Source organism: Podarcis cretensis, assembly GCF_951804945.1.
Source record: "Podarcis cretensis genome assembly, chromosome: 6".
In the NCBI taxonomy this organism is placed as follows: Eukaryota; Metazoa; Chordata; class Lepidosauria; order Squamata; family Lacertidae; genus Podarcis; species Podarcis cretensis.
The window spans coordinates 4,888,277-4,909,349 of NC_137175.1; the positions used below are offsets into that span (position 1 = coordinate 4,888,277).

The window sequence follows — 21,073 nt, forward strand, 5'->3', positions numbered from 1 at the left end:
AACCATATGTCAGGAGTGCTCTGATGGTGTTTCCTGCTTGGCAGGGGGTTGGACTCGATGGCCCTTGTGGTCTCTTCCAACTCTAGGATTCTATGATTCTTCCCAAAGGATCAGCAGCTGAAAGTTTCGGCAGCCGAAAGCTGGGGCTTCGATCCCTCAGGACGAGTGGAAACCGGTTCCGGAGCTGATTCCCCGGTCCAGATCGAGCCTCGGCTGCTGCTGCAGCGCTCCGCTTCCTCCTTCGCCCACTTTTCTGCTGCCTCATCGTGACTCAGCCCAAAAACATATGACCCAGCCCAGGAAAAGCGCTTGCCCACGTGCGCGTGTGATCACCCGGAGGGGACGCTTCCATTGGGGACTGCAGGGGGGGAACGGGCGTCGGGATCCTGCCGGGATCCCTTGCTCTCTTGCAAGCCCGGCATCGGGGATCGGGTTCACAAGGCGTCGCGCAGCCTTGGCAAGTGGGGGTGGGGTGGGGTGGGGGTGTCTGTGGCTCCTCCGCCTCCTCTTCCTCTCTCTCGTCCACCCCCGCGGCCCAGCGGTGGTGCGATCCGGTGCAAACCAAAGGGACGGCGTTATATGAGCCCCGGGATGTGGGGAGTGAGATCGCGAGCTTGGAGGGCGCTGCTGGGGGCGGATCTGGGAAGGCGGAGGCGCCTCGGGGCCGAGAACGTCGCCAGCATGGCAAGCGAAGGCAGCGCAGGGCGCAGCATCCATTCGGACAACATCGCCGCGGTCCACGAGGTGCCCATGAAGGTGATCATCAGACCCCTTCCTCCTGTCTTGGAGGAAGGCAAGGTGGAGAGCCTCATGAGGACCATCCAGGTACGCTTCAGGCAAAAAGCACACACACACACACACACACACAGAGAGAGAGAGAGAATCAGGGAATCAGAGAATCAGAATCAACCTGATCTTCGCACGTGTCGCAGTGCCGGATTTAATCAGTGGCATAGCGTGGGTTGTCAGCACCCGGGGCAAGGCAAGTAATTTGCACCCCCTAACCCGTGGATTTTTGGACGCAGGTGGCGCTGTGGGTTAAAGCCTCAGCGCCTAGGGCTTGCCGATTGAAAGGTCGGCGGTTCGAATCCCTGTGGCGGGGTGCGCTCCCGCTGCTCGGTCCCAGCGCCTGCCAACCTAGCAGTTCGAAAGCACCTTCGGGTGCAAGTAGATAAATAGGGACCGCTTACCAGCGGGAAGGTAAACGGCGTTTCCGTGTGCGGCTCTGGCTCGCCAGAGCAGCGATGTCACGCTGGCCACGTGACCCGGAAGTGTCTCCGGACAGCGCTGGCCCCCGGCCTCTTAAGTGAGATGGGCGCACAACCCCAGAGTCTGTCAAGACTGGCCCGTACGGGCAGGGGTACCTTTACCTTTACCTTTAACCCGTGGATTTGCGCCCCCTAACCCTAACCCCCAGATGTTGCGCCCAGTGCGGCTGGCCCCCCCTGCACCCCCCACGCTACGCCACTGGATTTACTACAGTGGTACCTGGGGTTACAGACGCTTCAGGTTACAGACGCTTCAAGTTACAGACTCTGCTCACCCAGAAATAATACCTCGGGTTAAGAACTTTGCTTCAGGGTGAGCATAGAAATCGTGCTTCGGTGGCACGGCGGCAGCTAAAGTGGTACCTAAGGTTAAGAACTGTTTCAGGTTAAGAACAGACCTCCAGAACGAATTAAGTTCTTGACCCGAGGTACCGCTGTATTGCCAGGTCAAAAGTTACGAATTGAGTATCATAATATGGACTTGAAACCGGTTTTGGACAATATATCGCCCAGCCCTAACACACATTGTGGTTGGTAGACCACCAGTGATCTAATGAGTTTCATTGAGGAAATCCATGGCATGTCAATGGGTTTGTTCTTGAAGATGGGATACGGCCTATCCATCATACTGGATATTACTTTCAATTGCCTTTTAATTGCCTTTTTCACTGCTTTCTTTATTTCTTACATTGTTTTATACCGTCTTACAATTTGAACCATGTGGAATGCAATACAGTGGTACCTTGGGTTACATACGCTTCAGGTTACATACACTTCAGGTTACAGACTCCGCTAACCCAGAAATAGTGCTTCAGGTTAAGAACTTTGCTTCAGGATGAGAATAGAAATCGTGCTCCGGTAGCGCAGCAGCAGTGGAAGGCCCCATTAGCTAAACTGGTACTTCAGGTTAAGAACGGACCCCTAGAACGAATTACAGTGGTGCCTCGCAAGACGAAAATAATCCGTTCCGCGAGTCTCTTCGTCTAGCGGTTTTTTCATCTTGCGAAGCATCCCGCTTAGCGGCTTAGCGGCTTAGAAAAAGGGGGGGAGGGAAAAAACTCGCAAGACTTGCAAGACGTTTTCGTCTTGCGAAGCAAGCCCATAGGGAAATTCGTCTTGCGAAGCGCCTCGAAAAACGGAAAACCCTTTCGTCTAGCGGATTTTTCGTCTTGCGAGGCATTCGTCTTGCGGGGCACCACTGTAAGTTCTTAATCCGAGGTACCACTATATAAGCTAAAGTATGGTTACTAGATTTTTTTTTTCAATGAATCAGGACAACTCTTTTTTTTTTTTTTTTTTTTTTTGAAGCTGTGTAGCATCAGGGAGTCAGTAGCATAGCTGTCAACTTTTCCCTTTTCTTGCGAGGAATCCTATTTGGAATAAGGGAATTTCCCTTTAAAAAAGGGGGGAAGTTGACAGCTATGGTCACTAGTGGGGATGGTGAGGCAAAAGACCCTGGGCCCAAGCACACATGCATATTGTATAAAGGTGCAAAGCCCTTTTTTTGCACCCTGTGAAACATAAATGCACAATTCTTTAAAAAAAACTGGGCAATGTTATGCCGCCCACCTGTGACTCCTGAGCCTCGCCTGATCTCCTGCCCCCTTCCACCTTTGTTTTGGCAGATCAGGGGAGGCTCGGGAGTCACAGGCGGGCAGCCGTTGCCCAGGAGGGGCCAGACTGGTAGTACAGTTGGCTCTGGCTTGCTTCAGGAGCTGCTCACTGCCATGGCGCAGGAAAAATGGTGGGCACCACGGCAGCGAGCAGCAAGCAGCTCCTGAAGCCAGCCAGAGCCAACTGCGGTAACAGGCTGGCTCCCTGCTGCTGAGGCTGCCGCTGCCACGTTTCCCGGGGACAAGTTCTGGGCACCACAGTTCAAGAAGGACACTGACAAACTGGAACGTGTCCAGAGGAGGGCAACCAAAATGGTCAAAGGCCTGGAAACGATGCCTTATGAAGAACGGCTAAGGGAGCTGGGCATGTTCAGCCTGGAGAAGAGGAGGTTAAGGGGTGATATGATAGCCATGTTCAAATATATAAAAGGATGTCACATAGAGGAGGGAGAAAGGTTGTTTTCTGCTGCTCCAGAGAAGCGGACACGGAGCAATGGATCCAAACTACAAGAAAGAAGATTCCACCTAAACATTAGGAAGAACTTCCTGACAGTAAGAGCTGTTCGACAGTGGAATTTGCTGCCAAGGAGTGTGGTGGAGTCTCCTTCTTTGGAGGTCTTTAAGCAGAGGCTTGACAACCATATGTCAGGAGTGCTCTGATGGTGTTTCCTGCTTGGCAGGGGGTTGGACTCGATGACCCTTGTGGTCTCTTCCAACTCTATGATTCTATGATTCTATGATTCTAAGTTTGCAAATCCGGGACTGTCCCCGGAAACCAGGGACATCTGGTAACCCTAAGCTAAACAAGCTATAGCTTAGGGCAGACACAGGCAAACTCGGCCCTCCAGATGTTTTGGGACTACAACTCCCATGATCCCTAGCTAACAGAACCAGTGGTCAGGGATGATGGGAATTGTAGTCCTAAAACATCTGGAGGGCCGAGTTTGCCTATGTCTGGCTTAGGGCCCCACTCTCTTGGGGGCCCCAAAAAAATTTAAAGGGAAAAAACTGAGTGTACATTTCCAAAATATAAGATAAGTTCAACAATTACTTTGATAAAATACATATATTGTTATGTGCAAATAGCTTTAGATACCTATTAGGTCCATAAGTTACCATATATATTCAACACAAAAAAACAGCTGTTGACAAAGGACAACTGTGTTATTCTAAAGCAGCAATGCAGCAGCAAGCAAAGGCTCTAGCAGCCAAGTCAGCTGCTTGTGGCTGCAAAGCCAGACAGGATGTATGTGACTGTTGCCATGGAAACAAAGGGGCAGTCCATTCTGTATTGAGCACCGGATGTTAGCTCAGTGTGTGTCATATGACCTGTACAGGATGTACATGGGTGGAGTTTGGAGTTTCTCTCTGTTTGTTGGTGAGAGCAGACATGTTTTCTCTGTACTGAAGTGAAAGACAGGAATAAAAGCAATGTAGATTCATTTCTGTCTGTGTCTGATTCCCCTCCCTGGGGATATGCTGGAGAGCAGGGAGGAAGAGAAGCAGTTGGTGTGTTTTTCTCACAGCCTGAGGAAAATCGCCGGAACGGACCTCGTGTGTATTTCCTGCCGGGAGTCGCCGGAGGGAGGTCAAAAGAATTCAGCCGGTGCCTGGAGAGATAGGCACATACCTCTGACCGAGCCTGAATTCTGACATTGGTAGCAGAGGATGGTTGCTACGATCCATGGGAGTCTGCATCAAGGAGTAATCATCCCTCTCCATGGAAGCCTGAGATGGATGCTGATTCTCTGCAGCTAGAAGCTGACCAGAAGAAGCTGAAAGCCAAGCCACGGAGCCCAGGTATGAGATTTTCGGGCTTAAGAGTGTGAATGCAGATGGATTAATTCTCTGCTTCATGGGAGCAACGTTTGGGAAAAACAGCTCCGAGAGAGAAGAGTCTGCATTCCAAACATTCCTGTGGTTTTTCCTGTCCAAGGAAAGGAATGTGGTTGCTAAGCAACGCAGGCCAGTTTCAAGATAAGGGCTGGAAGTCAGGCTATGCCCAAAGAGGCAAAAACAGCTCGTGTTTTGACTAGGCCCTTACAAAGGAACTGTGAAAGGGGACTTTCCAAGCAGCCAGTGTTATTGCTGCCAGGTGCACAGAGTGTAAACAAGCCAGCTATTGGATTTTAGAGGCTTGTGTTTGAGAGTCAATGCAAGGACTCAAAATGGATGCCAAGAAGGGGGGAGGCCTGCCTTCTCCACCCCTCTTGACCAGTGACAATTATGCATCTTGGTCTATTAAGATGAAGGCCTTGCTGCAGAATCAGAGACTGTTTGGGGTGATTGAGAACCCCATCCCTGCAGCACCAACGCGTCCTTGGGAGTCACAGGATGTGAAGGCCAGAACTGCTATAATTCTGTGCGTGTCAGACTCTCAGCTTATTCATATACAAGATTTACAGCACGCGAAAGATGTTTGGGACACGCTGAGAAGGACACATCAGAGAGATGCAGGTTCTTCAGCGTTGCTGTATTTTGAAAAGCTGACTAACCTGAGGCTTGCGCCTGATGGAGATGTTCAAGCGCACCTGACGGAAATGAAATTTCTGCGTCAGCAGATGGTGGAACGCAATTTCCGTCTGCAGGAGGAAGTGTTTTGCTTCATGGTGATAAACAGCCTGAATCGGACTTACAAAACGGTTGCCAGTCAGCTGGGGTCTCTCCCAGCGCAAGATCTAACGTCGGACAGGGTCTTTGCCGTGGTTCTGAACGAACATGACAGACTTGCCGCCCTGGAAGTCAAGGACAGGGGGAGGGAAGAACGGAGTTCTAACACCCCCACTGCTGTAGCTACTGGAGGAGACGCCGTAGCTTTGAACGTTGTCCGATGCCACAATTGTGGACAGACTGGGCATCTTCAGCGGAACTGCAGGAAGCCACGTCAGAACAAAGGAGCCAAGGGAAGCTCCACGAAGTCTGAGGCGTCAGGCAGAAGTCATGCCAAGTCACAGGCGAAGCCTGCAAAGGCTTTGATGTCCCTAAAAGCCACACCACAAGTGGGGAATTCTTTCGTTTTAGACACGGGAGCGACGGTTCACATGACCCATCGCAGGGATTTGTTTTCGTCGTTTAAGAAGCAAAGCTTCGTTGTACAACAAGCCAACGGTCGAGAGCTGGAAGCCACCGGAATTGGGACTGTGTATCTTAAAAGTCTGAACTTGACTATAAACGATGTTTATTTGGTTCCAGAGTTGAAGTACAATCTGCTCAGCGTTTCGCAGATTGCCAAGAAGGGGCTAAAACTGTCCTATGATGATCAACACTGCGAGATCTACAAAGATGGAGAGCTGTATCTTTCTGCCGAAGAGAAAGATGGACTGTATTTGTTGACTTTTGATCAAAGTGATTACATGGAATGTAATTCTTATGATTCTAACATGATTTCTTTTGCAGGTGTAGCCAAGAAGAACGCCAAGCAGGTCACCTCGAGGGTTGACAAGGCATTTCAGCGGGTATATGCTGATGTGATTGGTCCTTTAGCACCATCTAGAGGCAATGCAAAATATTACCTAATATGTGTTGATTCTTTTACAGGTTTTGTCTGGATTTATCTTTTGGAGAGACCGAAAGAAGCCTTAGAAAGGTTTAAAGAGTTTTGTGACAAGGTTAAAAATATGCATGATGCTGACATAGATTGTCTTTGTACAGATGAGAAGCCAATTTTTCTCTTACAGGATTTCCAGAGGTTCCTGAAGAAGAAAGGGATAAGACACAAAATTGCAGCTTCCGAAGAAGCTTGGAACAGATGTGTCTGTGTTAGGGTGAACAAAGAATTGCAAAAGGGAATGCATGCGCAATTGCTTAGTTCACATCTGCCACATGAGTACTGGGCTGAGTCGCTAACGTCATATTGTTACACGTGGTTGAGAAAGGTTTCAAAAGACTTGGGATGTTCTCCTTTTGAGAAACTGTTCCACAGAAAACCTTCTGTTGCCCATTTCAAGGTTTTTGGGTCTCATGTGAGAACAGAAGCTCCAGGTGGAGTAAAGAATGCCAGAGGCATTTTTGTGGGTTATGAAAAGGGTCTCTACAGAGTAATTTTGTCTGAATCTGGTAAGGTGATTCTCACAAAATTTCTAGAGAGTGCTCCTGAACAGGAGCGAGTGATTGTTCACACATTTCCCACAGGTGATGATGATGATTCTGATGATGATGATGATGATGAGTTTAATCTTATTGAGTTCAGTAGTACTGATGATGACAGCGATAGCTCAGACAGCTCAGTTGTCACAGTCATTGAGAAGAAATCTCACACAATGACTAGACCCTCAGAAGAGGAGGATGAACCACTGATTAAGCTTAGTACTGGTTCTTCAGAGAGTTCAGAGGCTGAACCAGAAAGCAAGGGAGAGCAGCACCTCTTACGTAGGTCTGAGAGAGCAACGAAGGGTGTACCACCCAAGAGGTATTCAAAAGAGTTTGCCAACCAAGCTATTGCATGTGTTGCTGTTGTAAACGACCAAGGTCAAATTGAAGCTGTGTCTGAGTCAGAGACAAAGGCACAACAGAGAGTTGCTAACCAAGGTAATGCAGAAGCACTCATTCCTTGGAAGTCACACAACCAGAGAGGTACATTGGTAAAACCAGTGGCGGGTAGTTCCAAGGGTGGAACTGAAACAACAGGGGAGTGTTATAAGTATAACAACTGTTTGTTTTCTTCTCTGGATGACGCTTTGCTCGCTGCACGCATTGATACTTTAGGGGGAGTATGTTATTCTAAAGCAGCAATGCAGCAGCAAGCAAAGGCTCTAGCAGCCAAGTCAGCTGCTTGTGGCTGCAAAGCCAGACAGGATGTATGTGACTGTTGCCATGGAAACAAAGGGGCAGTCCATTCTGTATTGAGCACCGGATGTTAGCTCAGTGTGTGTCATATGACCTGTACAGGATGTACATGGGTGGAGTTTGGAGTTTCTCTCTGTTTGTTGGTGAGAGCAGACATGTTTTCTCTGTACTGAAGTGAAAGACAGGAATAAAAGCAATGTAGATTCATTTCTGTCTGTGTCTGATTCCCCTCCCTGGGGATATGCTGGAGAGCAGGGAGGAAGAGAAGCAGTTGGTGTGTTTTTCTCACAGCCTGAGGAAAATCGCCGGAACGGACCTCGTGTGTATTTCCTGCCGGGAGTCGCCGGAGGGAGGTCAAAAGAATTCAGCCGGTGCCTGGAGAGATAGGCACATACCTCTGACCGAGCCTGAATTCTGACAAACTGGACATATAAAGGGCCCCATTAGCTTCAGTAGCTATGGGCCTCATCAAACCTAAATCTGGCCCTGCACGTGTGGTCATAGAATTGTAGAGTTGGAAGAAAACCCAAGGATCATCTAGTCCAAACCTCCCCTGCAATGCAGAAATCAGGCACGTGGAACGGACATTCCTGGGAGCTGATAGCTCAATTGGGAGAGCGTGAGATTTAATCTCAGAGACTACTGCCATGCACACTACGTGGGGCTACCTTTGAAGGTGACCCGGAAACTGCAACTAATCCAGAATGCGGCAGCTAGACTGGTGACTGGGAGCGGCCGCTGAGACCATAGAAGACCAGTCCTGAAAGACCTACACTGGCTCCCAGTACATTTCCAAGCACAATTCAAAGTGTTGGTGCTGACCTTAAAAGCCCTAAATGGCCTCGGTCCAGTATACCTGAAGGAGCATCTCCACCCCCAACATTCAACCCAGACACTGAGGTCCAGTGCCAAGGGCCTTTTGGTGGTTCCCTCACTGCAAGAAGCCAAGTTACAGGGAACCAGGCAGAGGGCCTTCTCAGTGGTGGCACCCGCCCTGTGGAACTTCCTCCCACCAGATGCCAAGGAAATAAACAGCTATCTAACTTTTAGAAGACATCTGAAGGCAATTCTCCCTGTCATCATGGCCGTCTGTAGATATTCTATCATTTGGAGCTGCCACTCATTTATCGTAGGTGTTTTGTCACTTTTCCAGTTCTTTGCGATTAAGATCCTGGCTGCTACTGTTGCACACATAAAAAGTGGTCTATTTTCTTTTTTGATTTCTGGTGACGTTATTCCTAGGAGAAAGGTTTCAGGTTTATTCTTAAATGAAAACTGAAATATTTTTTTTTTTGGGGGGGGGGGGGGATTCCAAGGTTTGTGTCCAGGGTTTAAGGAGCTTCTGTTCCTCTTTTTATATGTGATTAAACAAGAATCCCCTCCCCTAATGAGTCAGAAATGTTGTTTTAAGGATTTAAGCTGTGGATTTAAGGCTGTATGGAGATAAACTTTTGAACCAAAGCAATGTTTCAAGACGAATCTGGAAAGTATAAGAGTTTTGGAATGACGCAGTTAAAAATGCCGTCGCCATTTTGGGAAGCACTGTCGGAGGTCTTGAGTCTGGGAGGAGAAAGAGAGAAACAAAGCTGTTTATATATCGTGGATTAACTCCTCAGTGGGACTTAAGAGCGACAACTGCGTAAATTATGATGCAAAGAGCGATGTTATCTATGAAGGAGATGATATATGGAAACCATCTGGACTTGGATTGCAAGAACGGGAAATTCACACAGGATTATTATATTTGTGTTTATTGGCTTAAGGAGACTATCAGAAGAGATCGTAAAGAAAAAAGAGAAATTATATGAACAAGATATGATGTGGAAACAGCAAGATAAGACTGGATAGAATTAAGAACCCTGTTTGGACTGATTGGGACTGATTTGGACATTAACGCAGTAGCAAGAAGATGATTAGAATCCCCCTTTGGATCTTGAAGTATGGGTCCCCCCAACAAAATTTAAAATTTGGCTTTGTAATTCAGAATTTATGTGATGTGATTAATTTGATGTGATTGGCCAGTTAATAAAAATTATTTTTAAAAAAATAATAAGGAGCTTCTGCTTCTCTCCTTACCTCAGAGTAGGCGGGAATCATGGGCGGGCAGCACGCTGAATGCCACCCCCCTCGGTGATGACACCTAAGGCAGTCTGCACCCACCTTGCTCTGCCCCGAAGACAGCTTCCTTTTTAAAATAATTCACCTTATTTATGAATCACCCTTTACTTTTTTAAAAAAATATATTTAATCATTTTTTCAATACAAACAACAACCACAAAAGACACATACAGTGGTACCTCGGGTTACAGACGCTTCAGGTTACAGACTCCGCTAACCCAGAAATAGTGCTTCAGGTTAAGAACTTTGCTTCAGGATGAGAACAGAAATCGTTCTCCGGCGGCGTGGCAACAGCGGGAGACCCCATTAGCTAAAGTGGTGCTTCAGGTTAAGAACAGTTTCAGGTTAAGAACGGACCTCCGGAAGTACTTAACCCGAGGTACCACTGTACAACAAAAGCCATAATAACACTAATAACACAGTTTGACATTTCAGATTTGAATACACTGATATACCTATGACTACACCTTTTTAAAATTATTTACCTTCTTTATGAATCACCCTTTACTCCATCTCTTACCCTCCTAGGAAGAAGCTGACCATGTGCCCCCGATAGATGTCCTCTGGATCAAAGGCCGAGAAGGGGGCGACTACTTCTACTCCTTTGGAGGGTGCCACCGTTACGCAGCCTACAAGCGCCTGGGCAAAGAGACCATCCCAGCTAAAATCATCCGCTCCACCATCAGCGACTTGCGCACTTACCTGGGTTCCTCCCTGCCTGATTTGCGGTAGGGATGCTCTGGGGACCAAGCGGTCCTCAGGAGGGGAGAGTTGATCTTGTGTTCGAATCCTGCTTGCGGCTTTCCCACAGGCCTCGGGTTGGCCCCTGCGAGAACAGGATGCTGGACTAGACGGGCCGTTGGCCTCATCCTGCCACTCTCTTCTTGTGTTCCTCAAGGATGGCAGGCTTCCGATAAGGAGACTGTTGAATCGCAACAGAAACAGAGACTGTTTTTTACCTCAGGTAATTTCTCCTCCTGGCTTTAGTATATATATTTTTTTAAAAAAACGTTTTTTATATCGTAAAACACTTTTTATGGACTTTTCACAATAGGCTTTGGAAAGATTGAAGAGAAGCCTATAAATGAATAAAGGAAAATGTATCAGAAGTTGTTGTTGTTTTTAATTGTTTAATTCTGTTTAAAAAGTTGCCGCCTTGAGGGTCTCCTGACTGAGAGACGGGATCGAGATGCGTAACTTAATGTGAAAAGATTTTGCCCATCCTGTCAGGCCTTTTGCCCCCATTCGGAGTTTAGCAGGGAAAGAAGGGGGTGGTAGAACCATGGAGGCTTTTATCATTTATTTTTATTACATTTATATTTCACCCTTCCTCCGAGGAGCCAAAGCTTATCCGCAGGGTTTCACTACCCCTCTCCATTTTGTGCTTTTACAACAGGCATCCCCAATCTTGGCCCTCCAGCTGTTTTGGGACTACACTTCCCATCATCCCTGCCCACTGGTCCTGTTAGCTAGGGATGATGGGAGTTGTAGTCCCAAAAATATCTGGAGGGCCAAGTTTGGGGGTGCCTACTTTACAACAACCCTGTGAGGTAGGTTAGGCTGAGAGGCAGTGACTGGCCCAAGCTTTGAACCCTAGTTTGCCAGGACACGCTAACCACTACACAACACTGCTTCCCTAGCTATAGGCTTACCTGCTGGCAACCTGCTGAAAACCACACAGACTAGGCAGGCAGAGGGGCAGCGTTCAGGCACCGATGGACCCTCCCAGAGTGTTTGGGCCCTGGCAACTTCCGTCAACTTCCAGGTGTTGCTTCCACAGCTGGCTTTATTTCTCTGCCCTGTCTTGGCTTGCTGGCTAAATCAATTCCTGCTCCCGGGATTGGCCTGTTCTGCAATCTTGCTAGCCCTGATTTAGAAATGGCAGGAAGCAAAATAATGCCAGCACAAATCAAAGCTGTGCGTTCCGCATTTGTGAGAATTTGACCGTTTCCGAGCACAATTCAAAGTGTTGGTGCTAACCTTAAAAGCCCTAAACGGCCTCATTCCAGTATACCTGAAGGAGCGTCTCCATCCCCATCGTTCTGCCCGGACACTGAGGTCCAGCTCCGAGGGCCTTCTGGCAGTTCCCTCCCTGTGAGAAGCCAAGTTACAGGGAACCAGGCAGAGGGCCTTCTCAGTGGTGGCGCCTGCCCTGTGGAATGCCCTCCCACCAGATGTCAAAGAGAAAAACAACTACCAGACTTGTAGAAGACATCTGAAAGCAGCCCTGTTTAGGGAAGCTTTTAATGTTTAATAGGTTATTGTATTTTAATATTCAGTTGGAAGCTGCCCAGAGTATTATTATGTGTGGCAGCATCCATCCTTTGGAACTCCCTGTTTATTGACATCAGGCAGGTGCCTTCACTGTGCTCTTTTTGGCACCTCCAAAAAACGAACAAGATTTTTTAGACAAGGCCTCATAGATGTTTAAAAAGCTGATGTACATTTTCATCGGACATAAATCTGACATCAGGAACCACAAGACAGAGAAACCAGTAGGAGAACACTTCAATCTCCCAGGACATTCTATACAAGATCTCAAAGTAGCTGTTCTATTACAAAGGAATTTCAGAAATAGACTGGAAAGAGAAGCTGCTGAATTGCAACTTATTACCAAATTTAAAACCATGGAGAGACCTGGTCTGAACAAAGACATTGGATTCTTATCTCATTATACATGACAAAGCCATTTTTCACCTTCTCACCCCTTGCTTTTTCCTGTAAGAGCTATTGCAGTCATTAAGAGTCGTCAACAGGCTCATCACAGCTATCTGCCAATCACCCAATCCCACCACCCTTCTGAGTAATACCCCTCCCCACCTTCTCACTATATAGAAGGGTCTGGTGACTTCTGTTTCAGTGTATCTGAAGAAGTGTGCATGCACACGAAAGCTCATACCAAGAACTAACTTAGTTGGTCTTTAAGGTGCTACTGGAAGGAATTTTTTATTTTGGTTCATCTCTCTTGTTCATTTTAACAATTTGAAAGTTTAAAATTCTTGGTATTGATAATTTTATCATCTTTTTTGCAAACTGCTTTGAGGGTCTTTTTTTTTTTTTACAATCAAGCAGTGTATAAATTCTCTGAAATAATACATTTAAAGTACACATCCCCAAAGAATCCTGGGAACTGTAGCTTACCCTGCACTGCCCAGCACCCTTAAACTACAATTCCCCACATTATTTTGGGTGGGAGAGAAATGTGCTTTAAATGCGCATGGACAGCCTGACTCTTGGAATTGCATTGCTTTTTGGTGTTTATGTACATGCTTTTATCTCCAGCGGTAAAATGTTTCCCCATTTCCTGACCAATGTATGAATTAATACGAGCAGTCCATATGGAATGGCCTTTGCTGTATATGAGAGTCTTTGATGTGGAAGAAGTGCCTGACTTAACAAGAGCACCAGCAGATGGCGCCACTGTCCTGAAATTATGGGATTGCTCTTGATCTCAGCAACACATTTGGGCAGTTTGCATTGAAAAGGGGGAAATCAACTTGCTCTCTGGCGTTAAGATTGGAAACATCATCACCTCTGTTCTGATGCAACAGGAAGCCAGGGAGGGAATGTCCTCCGTACAAAACTGCCTTGTTTCGAACCTTAAAATTTCAACACCTGGTGCTGTCCCAATACAGCTGCTTCCATCGCTGGGCTACATTAAAAGCAGCTTCTTAATAGAAACCAGGAAATGACCTCCCCAAACAACAGAATTACTTTTTTTCTTATCCCTCTGGCTGCGATCTCCTGGGTGATGCAGGCACTGTTAGGCGGTTGAATGCGCATGCATACTTCATCTGTTTCCCTCTTGCCACGCAGCCCCAGGAGCTGGCAACCCATGCTACGCCACTGTGTGCAGGCACCAACATTTTACGAGCCAGGGGAGAACTCTTGGAAAGAAGTGAGCTTTCATCCAAAACACCGGTTGCCATTGCTGGAAACCAAACGCAGGCCTTTCCAGAGCCCTAGAACAGGGGTCGGCAAATTTTTTTAGCTGTGGGCTGGTCCACTGTCCCTCAGACCTTGTGGCGGGCTGGAGAAGCGGCATTGGGGCGGGCTGGAAGAAGAGGCAAGGGAAGCAAGTAGTCCTCCTCCCCAGCCGCTGCGCTTACCTTCCCAAAGGCTGCCACCGCCGCTGCTGCTTCTTGTGGGTAGGCACAGGAGCACCAGAGCAGCGGTGGCAGAGGGAAGATGAGTGGCGCAGAAGGGCTGGCTCTGGAGAGGGGCTGCTTCAAATGGTACGATCCGATAGTTTTTATTGTCATTGTCCCATACAGAACAACAAAATTGAAAAAATCTACACCAGACATTCAAAAACCAACCCAGCCTGGTTAACCCCCTAAAAACTCTGATACCCCATAATTGAATACAATATACTCCCATAGAGACTACCTTACACTGCATTTAAAACCAAAATCGCATTTGGATAGAAACTGTTTCTCAGGCGGCTAGTCCTAGTCTTTATAACCCTGTACCTTCATGCTGTGGGTTAAACCACAGAGCCTAGGACTTGCCGATCAGAAGGTCGGCAGTTTGAATCCCCGCAACGGGGTGAGCTCCCGTTGCTCGGTCCCAGCTCCTGCCAACCTAGAAGTTCGAAAGCACGTCAAAGTGCAAGTAGATAAATAGGTACCGCTCTGGCGGGAAGGTAAATGATGTTTCTGTGCGCTGCTCTGGTTTGCCATGACCCAGAAGCTGAAAGAGATCATTTCCGGGGTGCGCACTATCTTGCGCTATCTGCAGCTTTCTTATGGCACCTGGAAGAATAGATTTGATCCAAGGTGGGAAGAGTGCACCCATTTATTCTCTCCGCAGTCTTTACAACCCTGGACAGCATTGTTTTTCCCCTGACGGTGCAGCTTCCAAACCACACACAGAGACCATAAGTTAATACACTCTCCACAGTACAATGGTAAAATGCCATCAACAGGTCCTTTGAGAGATTGGTTTTCCGACCCAATCATAGAATAGTGCAATGGTGCTCAGGCAGCTCAGCCCAGCCCCCTTCCTCCTCTAGGCAGGGCGGGGAGAAGCCAGGAGGAGGGAGGGAGGAGGCGCTGCCACGGTGTGTATGAGAGAGGGGGGAATGGAATGGCGTGGGGGGGGGGAGAGTGGTGCAGCCTGAACGAACAGAATCTCCACGCCGATCCATGGACAGTCTGCAGGCCGGATCATAGCTGTCAACTTACAGATTTGAAAATAAAAGACCAGCAGCCATTGAAAATAAGGGATCAGCAGCCAAAATAAGGGATTTTAGTCAACCAGCTGAAATACAAAGTTAAAAGGAACCAGATAATTTGGGAGAGCAGCGCCAGTTTTTAGCCCTTCGTTTCCAGAGGTTGCTGCTCAAAACACCAGCTGATGAAACACTGCAATTAAATAACTACAAGCAGCAAACACTTTTCGCGCAAAACGAAGTCCAAGTTATGAAGATGCTGCTGCAGTTCTGTATCTTTTCTCTCGTGCTCCATCTGCAGCTCTCAGTTCCATCAGGCGGGGCGGGAGGAAGGGGGGGGGGAATAGCGTCCGAAGTAAACCCGCAGATCAGACCATCTATGCTAGTCTACCACTACAAATCTATGGGAGAAGCACTTGCGGTCCTTCCTCCGCTTTCTCCCTCTATGGTTAGCCCTTGGAACACCTCCCCACGCCTCCGCTGCCTCCTCCTCTCTCTGAACTGCTTTCTCTGTGGTTGCCCTCGCTCTCCTCTCAAGGCTCCTCAGCAATTCATAGGCTGCCCAACTCATCCGGGTCCTCTGGCGGCGCAGCGGCAGTACGGCCTAGCAGGAGCAGCAGGAAGAGGGGAGGCCCCAGGCAGAGACGCTCAGTTCAGCAGCCACGAGGAGGATGGCGATGAAAGGGCCCGAGGCTCCCGCCAGTCCTGGCGGGGAGGGGCTCCCGGGGGCCAAGGCTGGTGAGAGGAGGCCGGAGGGGGGCGGGCCGGGCAGCCAAGCAACACAGTTGGAGCCTCCCTCCTCCCTGGCCAGCAGGCAGGGAGGGAGAGGAGCTGCTTCCTTTGAAACCCGGGAAATTTAAGGGACATCATCAATAAGGGATAGCAGCGGGGCACGGCGCTGGGATAAGGGAGTTTCCCGTCAAATAAGGGACAGTTGACAGCTATGGGCTGGATCCTGAAGGCAATTGGGCCTGATCTGGCCCACGGCCCTTAGTTTGCCGACCGCTGCCCTAGATTCAGCAGGCCTTTCCTTGCGTTATTACGAATGAATGAATGAATAAATGAATGAATGAATGAAATACAAAATAGAACCATTGGAGGAAGCGAGGGAATCCTTTTGCAATGAATGAATGCAACGCAGGAGATGAAGGATCCTGCTAGGCAGGAGCCACGTGCTTCGGGAGAGAAAGCCATTTCCTCAGGAGGTCACTGCAGGGCGGAAGAGAAGGAGGTGAGACTGAATGGCTCCTTCCCTTGAGCAGGAGAGACCGCTGGCTTCCCCGCGCAGCATCAAAGCATCCCTCTGGCCCGCAGGAAACGTTGCGAGAGCTCATGGAGGCAAAGACCCTGGGCATCGGCTCCCCTGGAGGATTATAAATTTTGCCCGAAGAATTGTGGCGTGCCAAAAAGTTTCCTCTTGCAAAGACCGGCAGAGGGGAAGGGGGGTTGCGAAAGGAACCACTTGCGAAGGAGTTGTCTCAACAGAGAGCCCTGTCGCTGTCTTACTGGTCACACCCACCAGCGAAAACAGGGGGACACTGTCGTCAGCAAGGGGGAAACGGCAGCTTCCAGAGCCTTAGAGACAAACGTTTGAGCTCTTATTATCTGGAAGTGCCTGGGGTTTGGGCATCTGTCCAGCAAAAAAGGAGGAAGATGTTGGGGGATTCTTTTCGGGCGTGCGGACGGAGCGTTTCTGCCCCCGCTCTTCGGCTGGGAAGCTTCCCAAAGTGTGTCATTGATGAAGCAATCTCAACGCTTTACGACACGAAAGGGGAAAGGGTTGGGCAAGGAAGAGGGGCAAAGCAAACTCAATCTGGTAAGTGAAATAATCCCAGGGGAAGGCAACGAGGAGACAGATTTCCCTGTGGTCAGACACGCGCTGGTGCGAGGTCAAAAAGTGCATTTATGTGCCTCTTCAGCTTCACAGTGGGACACGGGTGGCGCTGTGGGTTCAACCACAGAGCCTAGGGCTTGCCGATCAGAAGGTCGGCGGTTCGAATCCCCGCGACGGGGTGAGCTCCCGTTGCTCAGTCCCAGCTCCTGCCAACCTAGCAGTTCGAAAGCACGTCAAAGTGCAAGTAGATAAATAGGTACCACTCTGGCAGGAAGGTAAACGGCATTTCCATGTGCTGCTCTGGTTTGCCAGAAGCGGCTTAGTCATGCTGGCCACATGACCCGGAAGCTGTACGCCGGCTCCCTCGGCCAATAAGATGAGTGCTGCAACCCCAGAGTCGTCAGTGATGGACCTAACGGTCAGGGGTCCCTTTATCTTTACCTTCAGCCTCCAGTGATTTAACATTCAATCCCTCTTCCCAGGGAACTCTGGGAACTGTAGCTCTGGGAGGGGGAAAGGGGGTTCCCTAAGAGCTCTCAGCACCCATAACAAACTACAGCTCCCATAATCCTTTGGGGGAAGCCACGACTCTGCAAAGTGGTATTATTATTATTATTATTATTATTATTATTATTATTATTACTATTACTATTATTACTATTATTTATACCCTCCCCTCCCCGGCCAGAGCCGGGCTCAGGGTGGCTAACACCAGTAAAATTACAATAAAAACATAATGGGGGGGGGACAATTTAAAATACAGGTTAAAATGCAATTTAAAATGCAGCCTCATTTTAAAAGTAGCCCATGGATCAAAACTGTAAGGGGCGGGAAAACATAAGGGTCAGACCGAGTCCAAACCAAAGGCCAGGCGGAACAGTTCTGTCTTGCAGGCCCTGCAGAAAGATGTCAAGTCCTGCAGGGCCCTGGTCTCTTGTGACAGAGCATTCCACCAAGTCAGGGCCAGTGCTGAAAAGGCCCTGCCCCTAGTTGAGACCAATCTAACCACCTTGTAGTTTGGGACCTTCAAAGTGTTGTCATTTGTGGACCTTAAAGTCCTTCACGGGGCATAATAGGGCTTTGAATCTGTGGTGTGAAATGTACCCAGAGCCCTTTCTTTCTCTGAGTCATATGGCATGGCATTGCGGTCCAGCAAGCAGCCCTGGGTGTCCGGAGGGAGCGAAGGGACGGCGTTATTTATCTCTGTTTGCTCTGTTGATGTTGCCTCTGCCCACCTGTCTCCCTTGCCTGCCTGACCTGCAACTGGACTCCTCTCGCAAGCCAGGCTGACAAACGGCCTCAGCTGCCTCCAATCCATTTGTTCCAGGAGAGAACAAAGGCGCTTTGTGGGATCCGCTCTCTTTTCTTAATCTTGCGTGGCTCACCGGCATCCCTGGGTCCGGAACTCGGAGAAACTTCCTCCAAAGACAGCCGTGTAATGCCTTCCAGGTTTCCTCCGCTGAGTCCTCAGATGGGCTGGACCAACGATCTGTGATTCAGCCCTTAGCCAAGCAGAGGGGAGAGCTCTGCTTCTCTGGCAGGTGTGGGAAAATGGAGGTGAACTGTTCTCTCTCTCTCTCTCCAACAGGAATGTCAGGAGTACAGAAGACACAACCTTTCTGCGCCCCTTCCCTGCCCAGGCAGCTGAGGCTAGGGGCACGTTCCGCAGCTGATTTTTACGATACGGTATCTTTATTGTCATTGTCCCATACAGAACAATGAAATTGAAAAATCTACATCAGGCATTCAAAACCCCCTTAAAACTCTGAAACCCCATTTTAAAATACAATATACTCCTATAAGGTAAAGGTAAAGGGACCCCTGACCATTAGGTCCAGTCATGGCCGACTCTGGGGTTGCGGTGCTCATCTCGCTTTATTGGCTGAGGGAGCCGGCGTCCAGCTTCTGGGTCATGGGGCCAGCATGACTAAGCCACTTCTGGAGAACCAGAGCAGCGCACGGAAACGCCGTTTACCTTCCCACCAGAGTGGTACCTATTTATCTACTTGCACTTTCAAACTCCTAGGTTGGCAGGAGCAGGGACCGAGCAATGGGAGCTCACCCCGTCGCAGGGATTCGAACCACCGACCTTCTGATTGGCAAGTCCTAGACTCTGTGGTTTAACCCACAGCGCCACCCGCGTCCAAGTATACCCCTTATAGAGACACCTTATACTGCATTTAAAACCAGAATCACATTTGGATAGAAACTGTTTCTCAGGCGGCTAGTCCTAGTCTTAATAACCCTGTACGTTCTTCCAGAAGCCAGAAGTGGAAAGAGATCATTTCCGGGGTGCGCACTATCCTGCACGATCTCTGCAGCTTTCTTATGGCACCTGGAAGCGTAGATTTGATCCAAGGTGGGAAGAGTGCACCCAATTATTCTCCCCGCAGTCTTTACAACCCTGGACAGCATTGTTTTTTCCCTGGCCGTGCAGCTCCCAAACCACACACACAGAACATAAGTTAATACACTCTCCACAGTACAATGGTAGAATGCCATCAAAATGTCTTTTGAGAGATTGGTTTTCTGGAGGATTCTCAGAAAATATAACCTCTGCTGTGCTCTCTTCATCAGGTCTTTGCTGTTTTCTCCCCAAATTAGGTCATCTCTCAACTCCATTACCAGAAATCGAAACACCGATACCTGTTCCACGCACTTTTCACACTAGCTTGAGAATTTTGCTTTGATTTCCCTTTGAAGAAAGGTTGCCACATTTGGAAGTTTTTTATTTTAGAGGACAGCTGAGTAAGAGGCACCGTGATCAAAGTTTGCAGAATTATATACCAGGTGAAACTCAAAAAATTAGAATATCGTGGAAAAGGTTCATTTATTTCAGTAATTCAACTTAAAAGGTGAAACTAATATATGAGACAGAATCGTGACCTGCAAAGCGAGATATGCTTCTGCTTCTCAGAGGTCCAGTATTGCTGTATTTGCAATCCTTGTTTTGCTGATTTCATTTAATATTCTAATTTTCTGAGATTGTTAATTTGGGGTTTTCATCAGCTGTACGCCGTGATCATCATAATTATAACAAATCAAGGCATATCTCGCTTTGAATGTCATGAGTCTGAACAGGGCTGCCTTCAGATATCTTCTAAATGTCACCTTTATCTCTTTGACATCTGATGGGAGGGCGTTCCACAGGACGGGTGCCACTACCAAGAAAGCCCTCGGCCTGGTTCCCTGTAGCTTTGCTTCCCGCAATGAGGGAACCGCCAGAAGGCCCTCGGTGCTGGACCTCAGCGTCCGGGCAGAACAATGGGGGTGGAGACGCTCCTTCGGATATACTGGCCCAAGGCCATTTAGGGCTTTCAAGGTCATCTCATGCTCTGACCGCAGCTCCCATCCACACTTGGCTGGGAGAGGCTGTTCCACCAGATGCTGTCTTACGGGCTTTCGATATTCATTTGGCTTTAAATGGCTCTGAAATTAAGTGACAAACGAACAGCAACTTTTAATACAGATATAAAAAGGGGATATTGTTGCAAACAGGTGCCCGCAGATGTCGGATGTTCAAACAGATGTACAGAGATGAAAGTCTTTGCCCTCCCACAGAGCAATCCAATTTGAGAGCGAGTCCTTTCAGAGTTTCTCAGCTGAGATTCAGTTTCCAGTTGAGGAACGAAAATGGGGGGAAAGCAGGCGCAGAGCTGGTTTACGTTTTATATGTCACAGGTGTGTGTTTCGCAGCAACATCAATAGTCTGGGTAAGAATGGCCAGGAACCGCAGGCATCCCCAGAGGGGGGAAAGAGCGGCAGCACAGCCCCCCGGCACCCGGTATTTCCCTTGCACCGAGACGGAGACTCATCTGCGTGGGCTGCGAATGAGACATGTTAATCACCGCAAACATGTGCACAGACACCGCCATCCCCTGGGGGCCCCACAGACCAAGAGCAAAGGGTTAAGCCTCATACTCTCCAGTTTCATCTCCCCAATCCCCGTTCTCAACAAGCAAATATTTCAGGTTATTTCGCACGTCGGGGGGAGGATTGTCTTTCTTCTTCTTCTGCGATCCCTCGTAGCCGAGGAAGATTGTCTTCCATAAACACGGTTTTAACACTGAGTCCGTAAGTGACTGTGGAGGCCAATTCTGGATCCACATGTCCTTCCACAGTGGGGACATTGGTTTCCGGGTGGGAGTTGATCACGGTGTGGATTTGCCAAGCGTGCCTTCCTCTTAGCACGTTTCTCCCTTGCGTCCTGAGTTCGAGTGTCTTCAAAGCCCAGGACAACTTTGGTAAAGGCTGTTCTCCAACTGGAGCGCTCGCAGGCCAG

The 21,073-nt window shown here is 48.6% G+C and overlaps 1 protein-coding gene and 1 long non-coding RNA gene across 2 annotated transcripts in view; both read left to right on the top strand.

The window, feature by feature from the left end:
- Positions 1-18,668, top strand: part of LOC307218141 — a 90,689-nt gene extending 72,021 nt beyond the window's left edge. The window contains exon 3 of the long non-coding RNA XR_013839817.1: positions 18,595-18,668. This is a non-coding gene — a long non-coding RNA (uncharacterized lncRNA). The remainder of the gene's footprint in view (positions 1-18,594) is intronic.
- SRXN1 (sulfiredoxin 1) lies at positions 265-10,893 on the top strand. Its single transcript, XM_079980112.1, has 2 exons — positions 265-825; positions 10,313-10,893. The coding sequence occupies exons 1-2, from the start codon at positions 580-582 to the stop codon at positions 10,514-10,516; spliced, it is 450 nt and encodes a 149-aa protein (XP_079836238.1). The 5' UTR covers positions 265-579; the 3' UTR covers positions 10,517-10,893.
- Positions 18,669-21,073: the final 2,405 nt, after the last annotated feature.

What these genes read in the sequence shown, in the direction of transcription:
- SRXN1 (XM_079980112.1), top strand. Translation starts at nt 580, where the DNA reads ATGAGCCCCGGGATGTGGGGAGTGAGATCGCGAGCTTGGAGGGCGCTG. An exon ending in GCCTCATGAGGACCATCCAG is followed by an intron (nt 826 to 10,312) that starts GTACGCTTCAGG and finishes TTACCCTCCTAG; the next exon opens with GAAGAAGCTGACCATGTGCC.